Raw genomic sequence first — 27,005 nt, 5'->3', positions numbered from 1 at the left:
AGGCAGGTTCTTGAATCTCAGGATTATGGAGGAGTTCCTTGATATAAGGAAAAGGATCCCTGTCATCCCCTCTCTCCCAGGGGACTCGGTTACCTGGTCAAGAGGTTTAGACCACCTCCTGCACATCTGGTCGAGGGAAAGCTTTTAGGGAATTTAGTGAGTCACAAAGAAAATCTTTCCCATAAAATGGTGTCTCATGGTGAGTGCCTTTATTTTATTTGTGTGGACTATAAAATATGATACTTTGGCCATACCTGTATTTGACCTTTACTGTGATCCACACGTACCTACTATGTGGTGCTTCCCACAAAACACTGTGGATTAGTGGATGACTGCTCTGCAATGAATCTTTATTATTTATATTTTCCACATCAACGGATGAAGTAATGAAAAAGTTTTAAATAACACAATATCAGTGACTTTGTAGAAGCCCACAGGAAAGACAATCACAAATTAAATCTGTTGAATATCTCAGACTGCAATGAAATGAATCCGTGACATGCACAGACCCTAACAGGGACAGGCACTAATTTTTTTTTTAATATGTAGTAATTATATATACTTCACAAATTCCGTTGCCTTTAGAGAATTGTTCTTGTATTATATACTGTACATAATTTGTAATTTTTTTCCCTTTATCACAAGTAATAGCCAATTCTGTTATATTTCTCATAAAAAAGCACCATGGTATTACACTTGTTTATTTATTTTCATACATGGTTAACCCCATGTTTATGACATGTGTCATAGTAAAACCATGGGCTTTTTTTTAAGTACCTTGGAGTACCGTGATGGTATCATCAATGAATATTATAATCATTCAGTACCATGGTATTACCCTGGTAACGGCACAGTGTTATTATTTAGGTTATTATTGCTCAAATATTTTTCTTGTTTCATCACTCTTTTCACTCTCTCTCATCTCTGGTCCCTCACTTCATCTTCTCTTTATATAATTGACACATTACTTTCATTTAATTTGTTTAATATTCATATATTGTTATTAATTTCAACAAAAAACAAATAGTCTTCGGCTGAACCAGACAGCTCATTCAGTTAATGGCAGTATTCTTTAAACAGGCATGTGCAGAGGGGGTGGTTCTAGGGGCTTGAGCCCCTGCCCTTTTGCTGAGGTGCCCCTCCGACAATTCCAGGTTGTGCAAATGCCACCCAAAATGAAAGCTTGCACACTCAAATGAAATTACTTTTTTAAGCTTTATAAAAGTATGTAGGGGTGTACATATGCATCGACATCATGCTGAAACTTTGATGTATCGAATACAGAGTACATTAATCAATTATAAGGCATAATCAGCAGTCTACTTACTGTATTTTGTGTTTGTTTGCATAAAGTCAGGCATTATAATCCTTTATTCATATTGGCTCAATAATTCGTAACAACATTATTATATATATATATATATATATATATATATATATATATATATATATATATATATATATATATATATATATATATTTTTTTTTTTTGTTTTGTTTTTTTTAATTATAGACCAAATCTTCCTGTTGTCCATTAATAAAAAATTATGTTTTTTTTTGGAAAAGATTTTTAATCTTCTAACAGTTTTCTGTTCAACACAATGCATTTCTTATACACAAATACATTTTTTAAACTGGTGAATGTAACCTAAACCCAAGGTGTTTTCTTTTTTTCCTGTATAGTGAAACTTATCCCAACATTGATATTTTCGTCTTTAGCATATTTTGGAAAATAATTATGGATACAAAATAATTGAGTTTTGTCTAATTGGGCTATTAAGCATAATATTTTGATACATTTAGTTAAGCTTTAAAAGTAACAATAGGCAAAAAAAAAATAAATAAATAAATAAATATAGCACAAAAGAAATTGAGGTGCATGTGCACCCCCCAAACCCCTCTAAAAGGTTTAGAGCTCCTGCCCTTCAAAATGTCTGTGCACGTCCCCGTCTATAAATGTTTAATTTAATTTCTTTCACTGAAAATGACGCAACCGCTCCCATTATAATTAATAACTCTGTCTACACTGCAGGAGAGCGATGTTGGAAATGCGGTAGCAATCGAGTATTATTATTTTAATGACCTTACAACACAATACGTGGAGTGGAATTTTTTCATCTGACCTGGTACTTGTCTAAGGTAACAGCGTTTCGATGTTCCAGACCAAATTCAAAAGTGCATTTTTGCTCCTTTGAAGGACAGGGAGGGGATACCACTTGATAGCTCATTCAAAACGAATGTGAGAAAATGAATCTTGTCTCGAAGGGCCCTTCCACAAGTTAGCAAAGGGCACATCCATACAGTAATGCCTTATTTCCCTCAGAGTACCCATTTCAAGGGCTCTACACTTTGGAGTTAGTAGGGCATAAAGAAGATTACTTGCGATTAGAATCTGCCCCCGATCTGCAGTAGCGCGCTGTTATAGGCACCTCTGAATAATTTTCTTTAATATGCCTGTGATTTAAAAACAAATCTCATAATAACACATTATTACTGTTATTGTGAGTTTATTCAGAGATATTGATTTGTTTAAAGTAACTATTTTAATTTAATTATTGAAGTTTCTTCCCTTTTTCTAGATGACCAAAAGGGCCCCTTTAGATTTGTGAATCTAAAGGAAGGGGAGCCCCTGCTGCTCCCCTTCTGTGTTCATCATAGAGATGAAATGATAAGCAAATCATGGGTTTTTCTGAAGTCTCCTGCATCTAAAATGTTTCTGGGTTAATGACAAATAAGATTGTCCAGGGTGATAAAAATGTGAAACCTTTAAAATATTTAGTTACAGATAACAAGGTTGTAGAAATGTAATCTTTGTGTCCAATTTGGTTTCATAAATTGTAAAAAACATTTATAGCATTTTCAACAACAAATTTTAACTAATGACTTTAAAAATGTTAAGTGGCGTAACCATCAGGTAAAAGATATTAAAGTATTTTCCATGTAACTTGAGTCTACACAACTTAATAATTATTTAAGTATTATACATTTTTCAAATGTATTTTTTATTATTATTTATTAATTTTAGAATATCAAGAAGATTTCTCAGGGTTACACCACATGTCCTGAACAAAATGGGCCTTTTAATAAAAATATTAAGAGGTTTTTTCTTCTTCACACTCATTTTTGGGGGTCTAAAGGGGTCCTCTCATTTTATGATTTTTGTTTTTTAAACTTAATCAACAAAATAGCAACCTACATGTTTGTTACACCATCTGACTTTGATTTGGTGGACAAGAATTTTTAAATTACTTCACAGCTTATTTTTAAGATATATTAATAAAAAATACTCTGAACTACTCAAGCCAAGCTGACATTTTTTTTAAATAATTAATTGGAAATTGCATGGACATTACAGTTTGCAAACACCACATATGTGCATACCAATTAAAATTAAAATATACCAAGTGCACATACAAATGAAAAATCTTGAATGCCTTATATTGAAGCAAATGCATTCTGGATGTGGAAAAAAAAATACATAATTTCACTGTTAACCCCCACACAGAGTAGAGATGTGTCTTTAGCAAAACACCCTTTTGGAGGGCAAACTACATGTCACGGAAGCCTGTGAGGGTGAAAGGTCAACAAAAAGCTAGGAAAAGCTGAAGAAGAGCAAGGAGAGGAAATGGGCATGGCAAGGGGAAGTGTGTGTTTGACCAACCCCAATTACTTTTGCACATTTATAGCAAGTACACATGGCAAGCTGATGTTGCAGGAAGCAGCGGTGTAAAACTGTAGCTCATTTATCATTGTGTTTCATGGGCAATGCATTGGTTTTCTAAACAGAGAAAACTTTGCACTTTGCACAACTCTTCACATCTGAGTGTGATTTTATGTATGCGTAAATACTTAAAATGTCACAAGTAGCAACGCAAACACACATGGCTTCACAGAAAGACCTTGGCTGCTAATAACACAGCATTTTGGCAGACATCTGTGAACTCCCTTCCTCTTGTCAAGGCAGCTTCATCAGATCAAGGCCTGGAGAAATAAAGTTGACTTCCAGCCTGTTGTATTTTCAGTTCGGCTGAAAAGAACAGATGTGTCATAATGATGAATTTTTTTTATTTCCTTCTCTCTCTCAACATAGTCTCTCAAAATGATTTTGGACTCTTTTAGATGTCTAAATGGGAAATTATCTCCAATGAATATTATCTTATTTGAGCTTAATGCTTCATGCCTAACTGGATGTCTACCTGTCATTCCAAGACAAGTCCAACAGTGAGAGACAGGAGAAGGCTTATGTAAAATTACATTTACATTTATGCATTTGGCAGACACTTTTATCCAAAGCGACTTAAAGTGCACTTATTACAGGGACAATTCCCCTGGAGCAACCTGGACTTAAGTGCCTTGTTCAAGGACACAATGGTGGTGGCCGTGGGGATCGAACCAGCAACCTTCTGATTAACAGTTATGTGCTTTAGCCCACTACGACTGAACAAGGTAAATTGCTCAGAAGTATGTCTGTGTTTGCCTCCTTGACTTTACATTTCAATGTAACTGACATTTCAATACATTTCAGTAAAGTATAGCATGAATAACCGTGAATGTATTTATCAGCCATATGCTAATACTTTTACTGTCTTTTCAACCGTTAAAGGAAGATGAAATAATAAAATAATTTTAAAGTTCAAATAAATGCCAAACATTTTCTTTTATGATGCATTATACTATTTATTAGCTATAAGAGAAAGGACCAAGACAAATGCTTAATATGTTTTTGTCCTGTAGCTGTTTAATGATAAACACACATAAGAATTTGCACTATACAATTTTTTTTTACATAAACCGTATGGATTTTAGAGTTATGAGAACCAATGTAACTACACTGTAAAATATTTAGTCATTGAAATTGTCAGACCAAAGCACATGGGAGTATATGCACTTAAATGTATATTTTCACATAAGTTCTTGAGAAAATGTGCTTGTTTAGTCTATGAGAATTCTTTGATGTTTAAATGTGGGGTTCTTGACAGCAAACTTCCAAAAAGGGCTTTCACTAAACAATATATTGTCCTAAATCCTTCTCTAAATCTCTTAACACCACGCATAACTCACACAACATCAAATAATTAAATGGTCAGATATTTCCAGCAGCGCCATTGTTTATGATATATGGCAAACAGTATGAAAGCTACATCCACCAAATCTTTCAGCAGATGACATTATTAGATTGAGGCAGGAACTAGATAGACTAAGTGAGCTGAACAAAATAGCACAAGTCAGCAGGATTGTATATTACGGAGTTTCTTCAAGATGTAATTTACCACAGCCATTCCTTTAACAACAAAAAAGCATTTGGAAATTCTTGACTGATTCAATAACTTGGTTAAGTGATTGGATGCCTTTTCTAGCATGCTTAGCATACAATGCCTATGACATATAAACACTGACTTCACAGTGACTTTGGCAGTAGGTTAAAAGTTCTGCTGCTAAATTCGGTCTGTGCTAATCGAAATTCAAACCACTACCCCCAATTGCCAAAGCTGGAAGTGTTGCTAAATATATGGGCATGTGTGAGCTCCAGTTTCAGGGTGAAAAATCAACAGAGTGGCACAAAAAGTGAATGATATTTGTAGTTGTAAATTATGTCATACATTCAACAGGAATGTATATTTTATTAAACATACACTTTAACCCAAACCCCAACTCTAAACATAATAGGCAGTGGGGTAAACATGTAATTTTAGAGCAAAAATGTATCAGCGTAAGCCATTGTTTTGTGAATGCAACAACCGTCTGGTTTCTCTAAGGTCCTTTGCATTGGTTATCAGTAGCACCGGAGAGAAAGGTGATCACATTTGTATTCTGATAGCCCTTCAAAAACTAATTGGGCATTGGTTAAAAAAAATCAATAAATACACTAAAAGAATACATGGCTACTTTTTAATGGCTGTCAATCAAGAAAGATAATTTGAGATCTGAGCCATGCTAACCAGCCAAAGCCTGTGATCTTGTGTCTCTACTCTAACAAGCAAGAAATTTTCCCATCAAAAAATCTCTGAAAATTCCAAAACAATAGAATCACTTTGAACCACTAAACGCACATGACATGGGGCATGAACTGGTACAAACATGAAAAAGAGGTCCTGTATTATGTCTGACAGCAGTGAGGCCAGAACAGAGGAGTTGAGTGTGAAAATGACAGATTAAAACGGCCAGTGAACTGGACAGCTGCAGGTTAATGGAGAGATAATTGCTTTTCCACACCCCATAGAGAGCTGTTTTTGCTTGGTAAGTGCATGTGTAGGCATGACCATATGTGTGTCAGCCAGCATCCTTGTGATCATGTGCTTTTAATATTGTATGTGCACATGAGAGACTTTACAGTCTCAGAGAATACAGTAGATTACATCAGCCTCTGAGGTATGTTTGGCATGGATGGGCGATTTAAGAGTGACAATAACAGAGATAAAAGCAACCCTTAGGTCAAACTCCCTTTTGAAAAAAAGTACATTTCTGAACTGCATCTTGCAACAAATTTAACTTCAATTGTCAAGATCAAATTGAAGGGACAGTTCCATCTCAAAAAGGTAATCATTTACTCACTGTCTTGTTGTTTCAATCCCATATGACATTAAAAATGTAAGGCAGAATGTATGTTTTTCATTTTTGTTCGATCTGAGCAAAAACTCAATTTTTTCATTCCAGTTTAGAAGTTCCGCAGCCTTCTTTCCAAAAGGTTACTGGTTAGAACTAAATAAAATAACTGCACTAAGGGGTGGGCGAAATACCAATTGCAGTGTTCCCATATCTCGCAAGAGAAACAAGCAACATGGTCTGGAAAAACAAGCCCAAAATAAGCCACTTGCCTCACCAAAATAAGTGAAAATAAGCCTTTTCCCCCCCGTGTGGTGGATTTATCAGCATAGAAATCATAACAAGCATACAGTTAATTTACAGTTAAGTACTATTTTTAAAACAGACCTGCTTCTCAGACAAAACATTAAATCTCTATTATTGCATCGTATCTAACAATAATTCAGTGACGACTTGAGAACAGCTGAGAAATATACCTTTAACTAGGGTTGGGCGATGTCCCCTAAATTGGCAGTTGACGATGTTTGCAGTAAAACATCGTGATGGACGATTATATTGTCGGTGGGGTGGGGCGGGGTGGGGGGTATATAATTTCATATAATTTTCAAAAATTATATGAAAAATTATAATTTCGTTATTTTACTAACCCAACTAATGACTCGTCGGCGCTTTATCAGTAGGTTGCATGACACGTGAAGCATTTTTTTTAGCTTTCACTTAAGAAGAGTTGTGCACTTTTTATTTTAATATATCTCTTTACATAAATACTATTTTCCACTTAAAAACTATAATTTCGTTATTTCACTATCCCAACTGACTCATCCAGCTTTCCAATAGGTTGCACGTAAGGGGAAAAATATTTCTTCCACTTAAGAAGAGTTGTGCACTTTTAAGCACTTTTTATTTTAATATATCTCTTTACATAGATATTTTTTTTCTACTGAAAAACTATAATTTCGTTATTTTACTAGCCCAACAAATTAGTACTCATCCGGGCTTTTTAATTGGCATATATTGCGCCTAAGAAAAAAAAGTCGTCTTTGAGCAGCCTTCTTGCGAAGAGAGCAGCCACAGCCACGCTCACTGATGAGCAAAAGGTCGAGGCAGAAATGACCATGTACCTGCAGGAAATGGCCATTGATGGGGAAGAGGACCCGCTGACTTGGTGGAAAATGAAGGACAAAAGGTTTCCATTCATGGCAAGATTAGCACGGAAATATCTGTGTGCTACCAGTACTCCATCAGAGCAGGTCTTCAGCACAGCGGGTAGTGTAGTTACTCCAATCCGCAGCTTATTAAAACCAGATAAAGTGAAAATGTTGGTATTTCTGGCCAGAAACATCGAAATTTAAACATGGTCTATGGTGAAAGATATTAGACTTCTTTACGCATTTTTCGCCACCCGTTGCGGAGCTATTCGATTTTGCATATTATTTTTTAAACGTTCATTTGTGTAGTTCATATGACCACTTTACAATATTTCAATAACATAATTTATTTTGTAGCCTGTGCTGAAGTTAATTGTGCTGCTAATTATAAGTGAAATGTTAATGCCGAGTTTCGGTCTGAGTGTTGTTCCGTTTTCTTGTTCTTATTTGTTGTTCTTCTATGTTTTAATAAATGTGTGTTATTCATATTCACCTTGTTTCTTTCATTTGATTTGACATTATGGATTTATGGCCAAGGAAATTTTTCTTTAAATGTATTAACCAGACAAAAGTTATTTGACGTTCGCTGGTCTGGGTTTATCTTAAACTGCCGCTTCAGTGTATACAAGAGCTATGTGACAATGAGCAAGATTTTCTGAGACACTACAACTACTAATAATGAATTAATAAAGGCTATTTTCTTGTAGCCTACAACATAAAATACTTTAATCTAAATGTACAGTGTAAGACATGTAAAAAAGACGAAGCTAACAATGTCAAGATCAATATTTGTGTAGCCTGCCTGACACGGTATTTTCACAGACTAACACGTCACGTCTCTGGCATATACTACAGTATTTAAAATAGCATATATGCATTAGTTATATTCTCAATTTAATTTACAGAGCAATCCCTGCAAAGTTTTTAGGTTAACTATAGAAGAGACTTGGATTAGTGAGTCACACTAGCAAGACTCGCAAAAGGGGGCGTGGCATCACGATGGTGGCTCTACATCGTGATGTTGGTCAGCCATCACGATGGACGATGATATCGTCCATCGGCACAACCCTACCTTTAACCTGATATTTTTCCTTTCATTTGGATTAATGCACGTACAGTATATGTAGTAATTATACATAGTTGTTAAAATGGTCTTTATTCAGAGAATGCGACATCCACAACAGGCAATTAGGCAAAGAATGTGTGATGCAACAGTTTCCTTCAGTATCAAATCAAATGTTTAATTTCTTCAGGCAACATGAAGTGGTGTAGTTCCAAAAATTTACTGTGATAAACCCTTTGGCTTCATGAAAAAAATGAAATAATCTTTCGGTTATTTGTATAGAGCATTTCACAACACACATCGTTTCAAAGCAGCTTTACAGAAGATCAGGCATTAACAGAAGATAAAACTGTAATATCTATAATGTCTTCATTGTGTAGTTTGATAAAATATGACTCTAAATTGTGTTTAAAAGTAAGTAATTAAATAATAATTGTATTTATAACCCCAGTGAGCAAGCTGAAGGTGACTGCGGCAAGGAACACAAAACTCCATAAGATGTTGGTTAATGGAGAAAAATAACCTTGGGAGAAGCCAGACTCACTGTGGGGGCCAGTTCCCCTCTGGCTAACGTTGAAATGTTTTTAGTCCCTGGTCACCAGTCACTTTCATTGTAGGGAAAAAAGATTAAATGAAATTGAATGGTGACTCCTTTTGTGTATTAAAGACGAAAGTCATATGTGTTTGGAACAACATGAGGGTGAGTATATGGAGACATAATTTACATTTTTGGGTGAACTATACCTAGTAATTCTTTTTGTAATCTGTTTAAGTTATGTTGACAATTCAAAGTATATCATTGTACTGGCATGCCAGAAGTGTCTGTGAATACTATCAGTGCAGCCTTTAGGACCCCCTTACAAGACATGTAAATCAGGAAAAGTATTCAACCAAATAATTTTTACTCTGACAGACTCACAAAAAATAAATAATCTATATGAACTTTTCAAATACACTTCAAAACACACACCATAACCTGCACACTTCTCATTTTTTGAGGCTGCTCAAAATACCAGCCTCAGTAAAGCACAGCCCATTTATCAAACTGTGAGATGTGTTAAACCTCTAAACATCACTGTAAGACCATCTCTTGAGATGTAAGGGCTAACCTTCATAAAAGTCTCCACTCTGGTTCCCACGGCCCTGCTATCAGCTGCGGTAGACCACACAGGAGCTGGAGCTTTCACGGAGACAGACCAGACCCTCTGTAAAAAGGTTCAGGGCAGTGGCTGGAGACTGTGGATCTGTGGTAGCACATGCATAATTTGGGGAGTCAGCTAATAATCCGAATGATCTGTCTGGGAACTGTGCTGCTTGGAAGGAAGACCATACGACGGTCATGAGACTTAACAAGTCATACACTTATGCTGAGAGTCACAGCGTAAAGTGGTGACTCGCCGAAATATAAGTGCAGCTAATGTGCCCATGTGAAAATTCAACAAAAGTAAGCTGCTTAAATCCTTGGAAAGCTCAAAACACAACATGTCTCCACAATGGGGCATTTGTGAACCACAACAGCCATACTTAAAATGTCTCCCTATACGCAAGCGCACAATGACTCTCTGTAACAATCTGCAAACAGATTTTACATTAGACAAAGTCATAAACACAGAAGTGAAGTGTTTTACAGAGTTCACACAGCTGCTGTGGTATTAGTAGGACAGAAGATCTCTGGGATATTTCAAATTGTGGGTCAAATGTCAAGCATGATGGAGAACAGTGATGACTGCTGAATAATGTGGTGGGATAAATGTGCCATAAGAGCATAGCAGAGAATTTATCTTCATTTATCCTGTTTCAAGCTCTCCAAGCTGCCATGATATCGGCCTTGTAAAGTGGGTCACAAACAGTACGTTGAACTCTGTTATATAAGTTATATCAGTCATAAGCATGCTTTTGCATTACTGCTCTACAAAGACAGTAAATGCATGAAGTTCATTAATTACCTATGTAAATACACAGTAACATGAACATTGTACAATTAAGTGTGAGCAATAGGCTATTCCATGTACGTTAAAATGCACACTGTTTTAAAAGTTAAGCTACAAGACATAAACATTATAAGTGTTAACATTATATTATTACAATATACACTATTATAAGTAGAGGTCGACCGATATTGGTTTTTTCAGGCCGATGCCGATCTTTTGAAATCGGGGTCGGCCGATGGCCGATTAATGCTGCCGATTTATTATGGCCGATATGTGCTTGTTTTTAACCTCTTATTTGAACCTTTTATTTGAAAGATAAAATGTAACACAAATAATTACTTAAGATAGACAACATTTCTCAACAAATACATTTATTGAACACTTGACCAATCTGCACTTGTACACTTAAAATTAAAAATGTATAATGTAAAAACATATTGTATAAATAATGTATAACAAATATATTAAATAAACAAAGCAGGTGTTACGAACTGCTCCGAGACACGAAGGTTGAGATCCAAATGCAGCTTTAATTAAGGGGCAATCCAGACGCGTAATCCAATATTCAGAGCATCCAAGAGAAGCACAGGCATAACTAGGGATGGTATCGTTAAGGTTTTAATGGTATTACAATCTTACCGATACTGTTTATCGATCCGGTACTTTAACGGTATTTTTAACGGTTCTTTTTGTTATATCTATCTATCTATCTATCTATCTATCTATCTATCTATATATATATATATATTACACAAATATAAACGTTATATAGGCACAGTGATTTAATTTCAGGAAGGTCTACTAACATTACTGTTCAGGTGTGGTCTAAAAAGAAATCTAATAAAGTAATCAATTGAAAATAACACTGCATAGTTTATCATAGATAGATTAATGCTTATTAATGCAGAAGTTATTCATTCAAGAGCTGTAAGTGATTTTCTCTTTGCCTTTTGTTGTTTAATTCGCAGTAATGGCTCAATCGTCACATGTTTAATAGACAGCTTCCCCTTTAAGACTGAGTTCAGATCTAATAGGCTCCTGATGCAGCATATTTTCTCCCCAACTATTTCCATAACTACGTCCATTTAAGACATAAACTGTGTTTAAGTGAATCTCCAAGCCGGTCGTTTTGACATATTTTTGTGTATATTTGATCGTTTAAACGCGCACATGAAACCCAAAGTAGTCTATACTTTGCTTGTCTCTTTGCTGTGTGTTTCGGAGCGCGCGCCGCCTTGGGACCGGTATCTCTTGCGCTCTTTTTATTATTAAACGCGTCCCGCAATTTAGCAACAGTAGCATTTTACAACAATCACTGATCGTGCTGATTCTGACGTTAAGTTTGAGTTTTAGGGAGAAATGTCAGTGCACTGCTGTGAAGGGAAGGAAGTTGTGCTAGACAGAATGCGGCTTATGTATAAATATTATTTTTATCATCTTTGGAAGGCAAAATCTAAAATAAAATCAGACTAATAATCACAGATCTAAACCAGGCTATGTTTGAATGTTTAGTTCTGTCACTCATTAAGCAGGGCTCGTTTTGTGCTCGCTGTGGCACCGCGTGAGCGAGATCTCTCTCTCTCTCTCTCTCTCTCTCACACTGCGAATAGCTAAATTGCATCACAGACAAATGGTTTCATATTATTATACATAGAAATGGCTGGCGAGATAAAATAACTTTCTCTTTATAGCAATAAAGAATGTATTTTCTTAATTTCTCCAGTACCGACAGCAGAACCGATAACGTCCGAGCATACCAAAGCCAGTCCTTCAATAGCCTATAGTGCGTTGGTATATTTTTATTACTTATTTCTCTGAATTGAGTGACAACCCTCTCAAATATAAGACACACAAACAGAACAAATACAAGTCTCAGATTCACTGTCTGTAATTGCAAAATTCTTGCTTACTTATTGTGACATGATAGCAACCCTTCTGCTGTGATAATGCAACTTCAACTACGCTATCAATATCCAAAGTAGCCGAACGTCATGTCAACTATCGCGTTTGTCATGTTTTTTCTTGAAGTTGGCAGTAACATATCAAAAGTTTTTAATTAAATCTAAAGTTATACAAATTTAACCCTTACTGTTTTCTCCAAGGAACTTAGCTCCTTCCTTAGGCACTGGATGAGGTCTGCTCACTCTGCTGGAAAATGACTCTAGGGGCAGTGTGCGTCGAACACGTGTTCCACAACAACACTAGGCTGCCCACAGATGCTCCTGACTAATAATCAGCTTGATATGCGTGGATATTGGCCGATGCCGATTAATCGGTCGACCTCTAATTATAAGTGCATTATAATATGGAATACGATAACCGATAACTCACAGATCATTGCGGCCAATATCGATAACCAATATTTATAAAAAAACATGTTTTCATTTTTCATCTTTCAAGTAATGACGCTGACTACCACACCTGAAGTTGTACGTTTGAATCCAGGGCTTGCTGAGTGACTCCAGCCAGGTCTCCTAAGCAACCAATTGGTCTGGTTGCTAGGGTGGGTAGAGTCAGGTTGGGTTAACCTCCTAATGACTGCTATAATGTGGTATTTGCTCTCGGTGAGTTGTGTGGATGCAGAGGAATGCAGAGGAAGTGAAGCCTCCACACGCGCTAGGTCTAGATATCCCCCATGTGACAACTGTGGTAAAGTTGTTTTTATATTGGACATTCGTTAGACATTTGGCAGGCAAAGTTGGGGAGTGTCTCTAAAGTGTGAAATGGACAAAGGCTGGTGAAAAACAGATTACTCTGTGGCTATAAAACATGTGTAACTTTATCCAGATCTAATTTAATATTGTCAAACAAGATAAGTAGAAATATATGGTCCAAAAAACAAGCATATAAAGCCATAAATTGCTTATTCCCTAGGATATTTAATGATGTTTTAACAATATTAAGTAACTGAAATTGAATTTAACTTATAGCTAACAGAAATAGATGCATATCAGACCTCCTATAGCACATGTATACACAACACCTTTCCACCTTACATTTCTTTTATTTTGGAATTGTAACTTTATCTTTTTTTTTATCTTTATTGTTTTCATTTTTATTTTCAAATCAAGTCAAGTCAATTTTATTTGTATAGCGCCTTTCACAACACACATAGTTTCAAAGCAGCTTTACAGAATATCAGCATTAACAGACGATAAAACTGTAATGTCCATAAAGTCGATTAATCATCATTGTGTAATTTAGATAAAATACGATTTTTAATAGTGTTTAAAAATAATTAAATGATAATTGTATTAATAACCCCAGTGAGCAAGCTGTAGGCGACTTCCATATAACTTCCTGGTCATGTGACGTGATGATGTCACAACACCTGTTATATATTTACAAACACCTAACACATCATACATGACTTGGAAAAAAAAAACTTCCTGGTAAAAAGTTAATGGAGTGGTGGTGGTGGCGTAGTGGGTTAAAGCACATAACTGTTAACTGTTAATCAGAAGGTCGCTGGTTCGATCACCACAGCCACCACCTTTGTGTCCTTGAGCAAGGCACTTAACTCCAGGTTGCTCTGGGGGATTGTCCATGTAATAAGTGCACTGTAAGTCGCTTTGGATAAAAGCGTCTGCCAAATGCATAAATGTAAATGTAAAAAAAATCCAGAAAAAAAACACAAAAACATATTCCCACAAACAAAGCTGTGTAAGATATGTAAGAGATCATTAGGTAAAAAAGCCAGAAAGTTAAATAATTTGTTTTTATTAAAGCATTCAGTTTACATTAAATAGTTATAACAGGGATATAAATCATAAGAAAATTTTAAATGATCTAAATTTAACTTAATTTGTTCACCAATATGAACATTACACATGTAAAAAGAACCACTTTATGTATTCAAGGAAATGTAGGTATCTCTTTATAAAACAATTACATTTATCATATAACATAATTACTTTTGCTATTTTGATTAACAGTGTTATCTGAATGAGATCCAGCATGAACCGCCGCTATTTTGCGATTACATACCAATTGATGTTAAAGGAAAGATCGAATGTCTAACAAATATCCAATATAAAAACAACTTTACCGCAGTCATGTAACATACACACATGTTTTTTGTAGCATTTAGTTTATTGCCTCATGAAACAAACAAAAATGGCAAATGCCACCGTTACTTACAGCAGATGACTAAAACCAGCCCTAAAACAACGTTACAAGGTGCAGAGACTTTTTTTTTTTCTTTGCTTCTCAAGGACATGTATCTTGTTTTAAAGTTGCTTACATATTTATTTCAAGATGATAAAGATAAAAAGAAATGTGCAGTGTAATTGGCCTGAATGTTTTTTATTGTTGGTTTGTTGGATGGACGAATAAAATAGACTTGAAAAAATGTAAACAAAACGAAATAAAAAAAATCATTAGCCATTATAATCTATTAGCTCATGTGGAACAGATGATTTTACAACAGGTTCTTAAGCAAATAATGCTTCTCATTCACTCTTAAAAGTCAACAAGTTTTTTATAAATAGAAAGCTATATACTATAAGTGGACAAATATGCATACAGTATGAAAATGTGGAATTGCAAGTCAAGTGTGTGAAAACATGTGTAAGCATGTATCCTGTAAGCCACAGTGAACCTGAACCTCTCTCTCTCTCTCTAAGCAGTGTTTACACAAAGCACATGCGAAGGGAAGCAGCAGATGTGCAAACCACAGGAAGCATCATTAGCCGTGCAAGCGTTCACTGCAACGAGGCGTGGTGACCCTGTTGGAGCGTAACTGCCCTTTTACCACCCCCCCCCCAGCACTTTCCTGCATTCATCCACATGTCAGAATTCATCCCTCCTTTACTGATTACAGTCAACCTTCATTCATTTCATCAGCATATAGCTATGAAGTGTTTAATTTCTGCGCCACTGGCGTCATGAAGCGGAATTGCAAAAATAATCAATGTTTTCAGATTAAACAGATCTGTAAACAGCGTCTGTAAATGAGCGCATATTAACGAGAGAGCCTTGAACGGCTTTGTCTCATCTGTCGTACAAGTGATTAGAATTAAATATTTCTATTGTTGCTGTTTTTAATCAACAACTGACTATAGCAAACAGAAAATTTGGATGCTAATGCGAGTGAATACTAGGGCTGCCCCTTGATAGTCGACCAAACCTTAGTCGATGAGAAGAGAAGTTTTGATTGGTTGGTTGGTCGCAGAACCATAACACACATATATACATATACATACATATACACATACACATACACACACACACAAGAATCTGTCTAAACATGCAGATGAAAATTACTTACAAAAATGAAGACAAAAAAAAACAATTATAAAAGTAAAAATAATAATTATTATGATGATGATAATAAATCACTGAAATATAAATCATGGTTCGAGGTGAACGTGTTTTTGTATTATTTTATGTTTTAATCACAGATGTATAGGCTGCAGAGATGTGGTCACAATGTGATTTTCACTCTGTGGAAATAAAGCGAACTAAACTCAAAACACCTCCTGAGCTGAAATTTCTGAGGTCATTTGCAGCACTCATAGATGATACTGTTCTTGCAAAAAAAAAAAAAAAAAATCGGAAGACAGAATCAAAGAAAGAGTGAGAACCTTTTACATGGGCGTGTTCCACGATACTGCATGCCTCCGTATCAGGGCACATAGATGCTTTTCTGTCATCTGTTCTTAATTTTATAATAAAGTGTTTCTTCAAGCGCATGTTTGCATGTCTACGGGCAAATTATTTGTAATATTAAATGTAGAATTATAATAGCCTAATAATAATAATAATAATAATAATAACTGAATGCATTAATGGGAAAACAAGGCAAAGATCGTCTTGACATGGTTAAAGGCATCAGCTATTGGCGATCACTCTGCCCATCATCGATCCCAGAGATCACAACCCTAATGTGCATTTCTCTCTATAAATTAACAAAATGTTCAGACAGTCTCTTGCTGTTTTTTCCGACATATTCAGAATCATTACCGCTTTTTCCAGGGTCACTGTGGATCACTTCATGTGTGCGCTTTTAAAATCTATATTTTCAAGACTCATTATTATGGTCTAGTATTTCTCTGTAATGTAGAACAGTGTTAGTAATGTTACTTATAACATACTTTCTCATCCCTGGAACTCAAAGTATTTTCTGATGCCCCCCAAAAAAATATATTTAAGCAATTAAATTAATATCATAAACATGTCGACTAGGAAAATCTTTGGTCGGGTGTAGCCCTAGTGAATTCCTCTCATTATAGTGGAGTGTTGCACACAGAGTAAAAGATAAATCTTGGAATTTAAGAATCAGTATGGAGATGGTGAATTTTATTTAAATGTATTTATCCATCTGCACTATTTTTTACTGACCTCTTACCACTGATCAATGCAGTGCACCAGGTCTTTAATTCTTCCTTTCCTCTACTGGTATGTGGGGTTAATTGGTCTCCTCGTTGCACACCAACTGCACTGATGACATTTCCCAAAGGCTTGTGCATCTCCCTAATTAGAAGCTACAAAGCCTGGCTTCAGGCCACAAGGGTAAGCATACTCAGGTGCATACCTGCACACATATAATCTCTTTTTTATTTTTCGAAAGGACTAAAGTTCATCTTAGGAAGTGAACAATAATGGGATTCACTGTAGCTGAATCTGTGAATCAGTCGCCATTTGACTTCTTTCAAATGTTCCTTCGCCGTTTCATTTCACCACTCTTTGCCATTTTGAACTTCCATCCACGAACACTCAATAAGGATGGAGATACGAAGAAGAAAAAGCATGACACAATAACAACGGAAAGTACAATTACTCTCTGAAGATAAATCATTTCATCCATGCAGGAGATGCCAGCTGCCAGCACTTTCATGTGCGACTCTACGCATGGCAGCAACAAATAATAACAACAAATGTGGTGCTGCTCGAAAAGGACAGAAAGACAGTGGATGTTTTCTGATTATTAGTTAATAATGATAAAGAACAGAAGGTGGAAAATGTTTCTGTCTCTCTGATCTTGGAGTCTTTCTAATAACCATCTGAATCTATGGCAACACTCCCAGAACACTCATTCTATACTGCTCTTACAAAGGCTGCAATACATAGGAAGCATACTGTGCACAATGTGCAAATTCTCTGTATGCATAGTATACCCAGATGACCTACTACATAATTCTACAAAATTATTTTTTGCATGATAAGGTCATATGACAATAATGTGGCATACCGCTGTTTCAAACAGAGAATAAGGCCTTCTGCTTCACTTCACTATTTACATAATAAAAAAGAACAGTAGGTAGCATTCAATGTATATTGGGCAGTATTCTTTAAGCTAGTATTCCATTCTACACATAGCCTTCATTATTTTCATTACAGCAGGCTTTGTCATGTGTCTTTCATCAATTTAACCTTTCTAGAAGTCATCTATTGTTTTATCGCCCTCTGCTGGGCAATAGTGGGACATGACCGGTCGTCTTCACACAGCAAAAAATCATGCTTGATTGGCATCATGCTTCTGGGCATAAGTCATTTTTTGACAGGGCCAGTGAACAGGGGCCCTTCACTACCAGGGGCCCAGGGGGGCCCTGGGCTGCAAGGTCTCGCATAACTGGTAATCAGAAGGTTGCTGGTTCGATCCCCACAGCAACCACCATTGTGTCCTTAAGGAAGGCACAATGCTAAATATGTGGGCTTATTCAAGGCCCCCTTAACAGGGCCCTGTGACTATGAGGGCATTAGTATTTATTGAATTCAAGCAACATATTCAAGCTTAATTTTATTTTAAAGGAAAATATGTTTAAACCGGTTTCAAAAATAAATAAAAATATATTATTATTTAATATGTTAGGTTTTATATGATTAAGCTTTATTCTTTGAATAAAAGAAAGCTTACGTGGTTGGGAAACAGAAGATATTGATATTTTATTTTGTGTGGGACAACATAACTGATTAAACTAGATACATAAAAGTTTATCAAGACAAACTATCAATTTGGTTTGACAAAACCTGAAAGTCTGAAATAGTTCTAAATGCTTGAAGTTAAAACATGTACAGGTCTTACAGAAAGAAAGAAAGAAAGAAATCTTAATAATAATAATCTTCATTAATAATTAAGAATCTTAAAGCAGATTAAAGTGCGTGTGTAAGTTTTGACCGCTGAAGTTTTAAAATCACAAACAATCAAAAACAGACTCGTAGCTCAAAATAGGGTGTAGGGATGATCACTTCTGAATGGAACGCACCCCATCATTCAGATGAGTTAGAAAAGATATGGACGCGCAAGCCAGAACTGCCTGAACTCTTTGCTAAGTTTCACAAAACCCACGTGTAGATGCAGTAGGAGCCTATTTGTTAAATTCTTCAATATATACAGTGTTTAATGAAGTTAAACTATTTGATAATGTATTATTGCCTATTTAAATATATGCACGTTTACACATTTATCACATATTTTGGGAGATGCCGCTTCTGGGAGAGCATTCACATTAATTCACTTTGAAGGAAATAAAAAGACTGTGTCATAATGTCTTTGTTATTGCTTAATATGCAATCTTTAAGGCCACACAGCAATATTTGAAAAGGCTGTGTTTGCCAAACTGTCTTCAAGATCTCTAAAAGCTTGTGAAAGTAATTATGTTTCAATTGTGTATAAGTCACAAAATCTGTTTTGCATGGATCATGCTTCACTGAGCCAATCAAAAGTTATGCAAATAATTCCAATGTATTTTTACATCCCATAAGGATAATGCTCTCTCTCTATCTCTCTCTAACAGATAATCATTACATCAACAGTTAAAATCCTGGGCATTTCCCTTTCATTATAAACCAGAAAAAGTCAGTACAGAGCTGTCACTCCTCACTGAGCCAAAGCATTCTGATTCTTGTAAACTTGGGCATACCACTCCCTGTCCCATAATGACCCTATTCACCCAAAAAAAAAAAAAAAAAAAAAAAAAAACTGAAAACAAACAGGACATTAGAGGGGACTGAGCAAGGTTTAAGCAGGTAGTCTAGGGCATCTGGCACACAGGAACCGAGGAGTGAATAATGATGTTTATATTCAAAGGCATCTCCTGGTGGGTCCTTTCATTTGACATAAATGTGGAAACAAATTGCAGAATCAGATAAAACAACTAAAGCTCAATTTAGGAGTTGGACTTAAATTTAAAATTAGGTCAACATTAAATACTTTTCTGTCTTGCGGTGAGACATGTTTTACACCATCTAAAACTATTTAAACAGCATTTTTCTCATTTTTAAAAAAATAATTATTATACATTTAGCAGTTTTATGACCTCAATAACTGAGAGACTACAAGGAATGTGTACTTCAAAAAAAATTTAAAACTAAAAACAAAAAGGCATTCAAACACATTGAAAAACATAAAACATATGGTGATCAGTCACAACACCTACACTTTACCTTATATGTTAAAGGAATATTCCGGATTCAATGCAAGTCAAGCTCAATTGACAACATTTGTGGCATAATATTGATCACCACAAAAAAAATATTTTCTTTAAAACAAGCACTTAAAATGGAAGTGAAAGAAGCAATTGTTTTACGTTAAAATACTCACCGTTTCAAAAGTACAGCCACAAGACTTAAAGGGTTAGTTCACCCAAAAATAAAATGTATCACATCATTTACTCACCCTCAAGCCATCCTACGTGTATATGACTTTCTTTTTTCAGCCAAACACAATAGAGTTATATAAAAATCAATGCTTTACAATAAGAGTGAATGGTACCTTAGATTTTGAAGCCCAAAAAAGTGCATCCATCCATCAAAATAGTAATCCATACAGCTCCAGGGGGTTAATAAAAGGCCTTCTGAAGCGATGTGCTTTTGTAAGAAAAATATCCATATTTATAACTGTATAAACTATAATCACTGGTTTCCGGTAATGGCCGTCCTTACATTCATGAGAGCGTCGAGTTCCGGCATATGACGTAGGCGTATCGTAAGCTCCGTTGAGAAGTGACGAATGGGATGATTTTAAGTTTTGGGACAACTAACCCTTTAAAGGATATGAGTGTAAAAGTAATTTTAGTGTGATAAAATCACTTCCTAACCTTTTCTGTTTAAAGCTATAGTAAATTTTAAACCTTTGTTGCCATAACAATGTAATGTCAACAAAACCTAAAATGGCTATAAAAATTACAATTTAAACCTTAAAAAAAGTTTACAGCTCCAATAATACATGAATTTTAGAATCATAATGAGCTTTACTGTCAAGTGTTCGCACGTACACAAGATTTCTCAATGTTCTTGTGACCACACCAGACAGCCAGCTGATCAACATCCCATCTGTATGCACACTCGTCACCATCGCGGATGAGGCAGATGACCGTGGTGTCATCTGCAAACTTCAGGAGCTTGACAGTGGTTCTTTTGTAGTGCTGTCATTCGTGTACAGGTAGAAGAACAGTGGAGAAAACACATCCTTGAGGAGCACCAGTGCTAATGCTGAGGGTCCTGGATGTGAGTTTTCCCAGATGTCTGTCAAAAAGCTGGGGATCCATCGACAAATTGGGGTGGCCACGAAGAGCTGGGTCAGTTTGATTGGGAGAAGATCAGGCATGATTGTATTGAAGGCTGAACATAAGTCCACAAATAGGATCCTTGCATAAGTCCCAGGTCTGTCGAGGTGTTGCAGGATATAATGCAGTCACATATTGACAGCATTATCCACAGACCTGTTTCCTTGGCAAGCAAACTGTAGGGGGTCCAGCAGAGGTCCAGTGATGTCCCTCAGATAGGCCAAAACCAGTCTCTCAAATGACTTCATGAACACATGTCAGAGCGACAGGTCTGTAGTTATTAAGTTTTTAATGATTTGTGTTTTTTGGGGAACAGAATAGTGGAGCAGCAGGGAACTTCACACTGCTCCAGTGATCTATTGAAGATCTGTGTGAAGAAGGGGGTCTTTCAGACAGGCAGGTGAAACACCATCTGGCCTTAAGCTTTCCTAGTCTTTTGTTTCTGAAAGACCCAGCACACATCCTCATCACAGATCATAAGAGCAGATGGAGTAGCAGGATTGGGGGTTCCATGAGGTGTTGGTGTGTGTGTGAAGTGAAGATCAGAGCAGGGGAAGGGTGTGAGACTGGGATTTTCAAACCTGCATTAAAACACATTTAGTTAATCAGCCATTAGTTGACTTGATGTACTTGATGATGCTTTTTAGGCCTTTCCACACAGATGCAGGATCGTTGGCTGAAAACTGGTATTTCAATTTTTCAGAGTAGCATATTTTAGCCACTCTGATTTCCTTAGTAAGTGTGTTCCTGGCCTGGTTGTACAATGTTTTATACCCACTTCTGTAAGCATTCTCTGGCATGACGAAGCTATCAAAGTTTTCCTATAAACCATGGTTTATTGTTATTGAATGATAAAAATGTCCTAGTAGGGATGCACATATCCTTACAGAAACTACTATATGAAGTCACAGTATCGGTGAGCTCATTCAGATCTGTGGCTGCAGCCTCAAAAACACTCCAATCAGTGCAGTAGTTCAGCTCTGCTTCATTGGTCCATCTCTTTACAGTCCTACTACAGGCTTAGCTGATTTTATTTTCTGTTTGTAGGTCAGGAGAAGATGAACCCGACAGTGATCAGAGAGTCCTTAAGCTGAACGTGGGAAAGAGCAATATTCATCCTTTACAGTGGTGTAGTAGTATTCCAATATATTTATTTCTCTGGTGAGGCATGTGATGTGTTGTTTGTATTTTGGCAGTTCACGGGTGAGGTTATCTTTATTAAAATCTCCCAAATGAATGATAAGATTGTCCAGGTGCTCTGTGTCTGTGATGTGATAAGCCAGCTTTTGCAATGCTGCATTCACGCATGCTTGTGGTGGGATACAAACACTTACCAGAATAATTTAGGAAAACTCCCGCAGCAAGTAGAAAGGCTTACAGTTGATGAAGAGCACCTTTAAATTAGGACAGCACATCTTCTCCAATGCTGTTACATCTGTACACCAACATTCGTTGATGTAACTCATGTTCTACATCCTCTCGTTTTCCTCAAGAACTCCACGATGCGATCCGCTCTGAACAGCTGAAAGCCCGGCAGATGTAACGCACTGTCCGGGATAGCTTTACTCAGCCAAGTTTCCTTGAAACACAGAGTAGAAGCAGTTTGTCCGTTTTGTTGGTGAGGAAGTGGACATTCACCAGATGAATACTCAGCAGTGGAGTCCTAAAGCTGCATTGATGAAGCTTTACAAGCGCACTGGCTTGCTTCCCTAGTGCTTGTAGAGCACCGCTGCACCTCCAACTAAGATGTCTAATATAACGTCTGAATAATCAAACACCGGCAAAACATTATCAGGTATGCTCTGCTGAATATTCAGCACTTCATTCCTGGAGAAACTGATCAGGAAAGAGTGACAAATAACATGACAAACAAACAAAAGTAACAAAACTTCTAGGGAGCTCCACACCGAAGCAGCCATCTGCAGTGTAATTTTTTTTTTTTTTTTAACAGAAGAATTAATGCAAGTGCTTTTATAAAATTATAAGCTTCATATTTCTGATTTCCTGAAATATTTCCATATTTCCTCACTGTAACCTTGATTTGTGCTTTTTCAAAGAAAAGAAAGGATGTGTCGAAATTGATTTTTGTGGTCTTCAACATTATGCCACAAATGCTGTCAGTTGAACTTAACTTGTATCAAACCTGGCATTTCCATCAGCTGTTGGAAAATGTCTTCACGGCTGCGATTTCTTTTTTGCAACGGGGAACATTTGCACATAACAGATTATGGCAATTTACTATTTATGTCCTGTCAATAATTTTTCAGAAAATGTAAATTCTACGGCAGGAACAACCTGTCGACGTAATCGATGACTTTGATTACATAAATACATTGATTTGCGTGGAATGTGCAGATGCGTCGCACTGTTTACATTGATCCCCAATGATGGCGGCTCCAGTTCCCAGGGATGCTGAAAATGAGACTTTATCCCAAAAAGCTCAAACCCGGTCATCAAAAGTGTGGGAATTCTTTAAACAGAGATCTAATAAAATGGTGCTCTGCATGCTTTGTAAAAGTGAAATGGCCTACCACAGCAACACAAGTGCTATACATGAGCATCTCAAAAGAAATCATCCTGAGGTTCTCTGACCTCAAAACGCCAAGACAGCAGCGTAAGAATTTGAACTATTACAATGAGTTTTCTCAGATTGTTGGTCTGTAGCTAGTGCCAGGGAATCGTCACTGCCTCTTTATCTGTCAAGTTTCACACAAAAACTCAATGAAGACTCCCTAAAGCAGATGCTAATGGCTAGTATGGCAACGCCGCTTTCCAGTGCATTTGCAAGTTGTAAGCTGTTAGTTTATGCGCATATTCACCTATGAAACTAAACGATATAGATTTACATTAATGTTACGTTTTAAGTCTAAGCAACATTGGGCAAATAAATAATACAAGGGTATTTCCGTTTACAAATTTCACTAGACACTGAAGAAAATAATCCTCAACACTATTCACAGTAACTAATGGCAGAATATAGTAAACAACACCTTTCCTAATTAAGACTACACTGCATAAATCTTAGCTTTTGTGATGAATAGTATCATTAGGAAAAAGTTAATTCATAGATTATTAAAAATTTTAAAATATGTCACTGATTTTATTTTATTTTGTATTGGTGTCTTTTTCTGTCTCAGGAAGAGGCAAAATTGTGTGCATGATTGTTTCCAAAAAAAGGATGCCACTGTATGCTGGACTTATGGACAGTCTTTAAAGTGAATGATGCCCTAAAATCTTTTGTGTGTGTGTGTGTGTGTGTGTGTGTGCACCATTTATGTTGGGCTGATTTTATGTTGGACTCATGGACATTTGTATTACTGATAAATGCCTTTTAATTCTTGGCACTTTATTTTTTGGGGGGGAATTTTTTATTTGTAAAGAATGTTTTTTTAATGAGAAAACATTTGAATAAAACGTTGAAAGATTAATGCCAGAAGTTATAGTAATTTTTTATTTGTAAATTAACCAAAGGATTAATCGACTAACCAGAGATTTAAAAAAATCTATATATTATTAGATTAATAGACTAATCGAAACAATAATCGATAGATTATTCAATTGAAAAAATAATCGTTAGTTGCAGAATTAGTAAATTCTTAGACAAGCATACTGTAGCATATTTACGAAAGGTTTACAAAAAGAAAAACCAACAAACATTGATCTCATTCTTTTCAAGTGCCTTCTATGAGCCAATTATATGTCATAAGTATTTTCAATGTGAGCTTGTTGACCACAGAAAAGAGAGGGATGCCATAATGCCTTTGAAGACACACAGGCTGTGGTGCCCCCATTACCCAATCTCAGATCCAGCTTTTAAGTGAGGGCTTTGGTCTGATAGTGATAGAGTTGCCAAGCTTTGCCTTAATGTGGGGAGTGCAAGAACTTACAATCATGAGGTCAACAAGTCCAGCAGGGAATCACTAAGAGAACATTATTATGTCAACAACAAAGAAGCTTCTATTCGTTCCACAGGGACCTACAAGTAAAGTGACAGCCTCACACAAAAACAGACAGTTCATCTATGCAACCCCCATCCCACACACACACAAACACATAAACACACAGCACTCAGTATTCCCTGGCCTGCTGATAGCTAAGCAATGTGGCTCCTATGCAGCACTGGCTCTGAGGACCAAAGGATAAAAAGAAAGTGTCAAAAGAAGGGAGGCTGCACGCTTGAATGATGACCCACACAGGGCAAAGCTACAGTGGGGGATATTGTTGTTTTTCAAGTGGCTTGTGGGAGAATTAGCATGGAAAGAAAGAAAGAAAGAAAGAAAGAAAGAAAGAAAGAAAGAAAGAAAGAAAGGGACAAACTTTACTATATTTGGTCACATTTTCATACATTTTTATAGCATGAAGCATCAATATTTGGACTTCCACCAATTATAGCCAGCATCATTTATCAGTAGTGCCACCTCAGTTGCACAAGAGGCACAACAGCAGACTTGCGGAGCATGAGCCAAAAGACATAAGGTTGTAGCAGCAAGTACCGTCCATCCAAAACTTCTGTTCTAATCCATCATTGCCTTTTGCAGCTGATGCAGGATCAGTTAACCACAGCCCAGTAAGAGTCTGATTCATTTCCAGAAAGATAAACAAAACTGATCTGGATTGGGATGTTTAGGACATTAAGTTCCAGTACTGATTTAAACTCTTTCAGAAGGTTATTTCCCTCTCATGCAAGGGAAGGTGTGGAGTAGCCACGACAACAGACCAAGATAGGAAGCAGCAGACCTGGTGTCGTCCAGTTGTCTGAGAAAACATATCATCTTTTAATGAGACTAACAGACACTCATTGGCCTTCTAACAGACCGCAATCTAAATCTTCCCCTGCCCGTGGTATTTAGCAAGTGCTTATTAGTGGTGTGTGTTCATCATCAAATGTTCTATGTCTTAATCCAGAGCAAAACCATGACAGCACTTAGACGTTCATGTTTCCTTGGGTAAATTTGACAAATGATCTATAAAAAAAAAATCAACATGTAAACCAAGTACTTCATAACAAAAAAACATGAAAGTGGACAAAAAAGTCAATAAGCTGCAAAACTGGTGAACAAATCTTGACTGAACTCCATTACTCTCCCAGAGTCTAGAAAACCCCATAAAGTCTTTCAGTAGAAGAAACACTGACAGATCAGACATTCATGTGATTACACAGAGGCACATACTGTAGCCCTTTTTTTCTGCTGCAACACCAAAGGTACTGTACTTTTTGAATTGTTAATACAATTAACATATTACCTGATGTTTTCCAGGCCCAGCCATGTTATACTTAGACAATAAAATAACAACCGAATAACCATATGACAGGTGCGTAAATATTAGTAGGGAAATACCCTACACACTACACCCTATCACTTGATGTCATCCTCATCATCACCTTAACACAACAAAAGGAGTAAATGCTAAAGTAAATGTTTAAGGAGAGTTTTATATCATGTTGTCTTACCTTAAACCAGCACAGGCAGCACATGAGAATAAACAGCTCTGTTCTCTTCATGTTTCCTTCGTCTGACAGTTTCGCCGGGCTCAATTCAATTCCTCGCGGTTTGGAGTGAACGGGAGCCAAATGTCCACTGGACGCGCCTAGCCTCCTACCTCTCCTATAGACGTACTGGCTATGGCGAAAAAGTTTCTGATTAAGACATGACACATCATGTTTTCCTCCAAATGTTTGTGCCCGAGGTACACGTTGTTTCTAAATTTATGTTTGCATACCAGGCGCACGCGTCAGTTAGGGTCTCTCCCACCTTTAAAACTCTTAAAGAAACAGCCTCCAGATCTTCACGCGCAGCACCTTTCTGGTAAC

At 36.5% G+C, this 27,005-nt stretch overlaps 1 protein-coding gene across 1 annotated transcript in view; it reads right to left on the bottom strand.

Annotated features, from left to right (window-relative positions):
• LOC127650500 (ADAMTS-like protein 1) overlaps positions 1-26,773 on the bottom strand; it is a 177,226-nt gene extending 150,453 nt beyond the window's left edge. The window contains exon 1 of the mRNA XM_052135952.1: positions 26,646-26,773. Coding sequence (XP_051991912.1) covers positions 26,646-26,696 — 51 coding nt within the window. The 5' untranslated portion in view covers positions 26,697-26,773. The remainder of the gene's footprint in view (positions 1-26,645) is intronic.
• Between the last annotated feature and the right edge of the window lie 232 nt (positions 26,774-27,005).

This window comes from Xyrauchen texanus, chromosome 1 (genome assembly GCF_025860055.1).
Source record: "Xyrauchen texanus isolate HMW12.3.18 chromosome 1, RBS_HiC_50CHRs, whole genome shotgun sequence".
Taxonomy (NCBI): Eukaryota; Metazoa; Chordata; class Actinopteri; order Cypriniformes; family Catostomidae; genus Xyrauchen; species Xyrauchen texanus.
The sequence above is the reverse complement of the archived record's forward strand: the minus strand, read 5'-3'. Positions and strand labels throughout refer to the sequence as shown.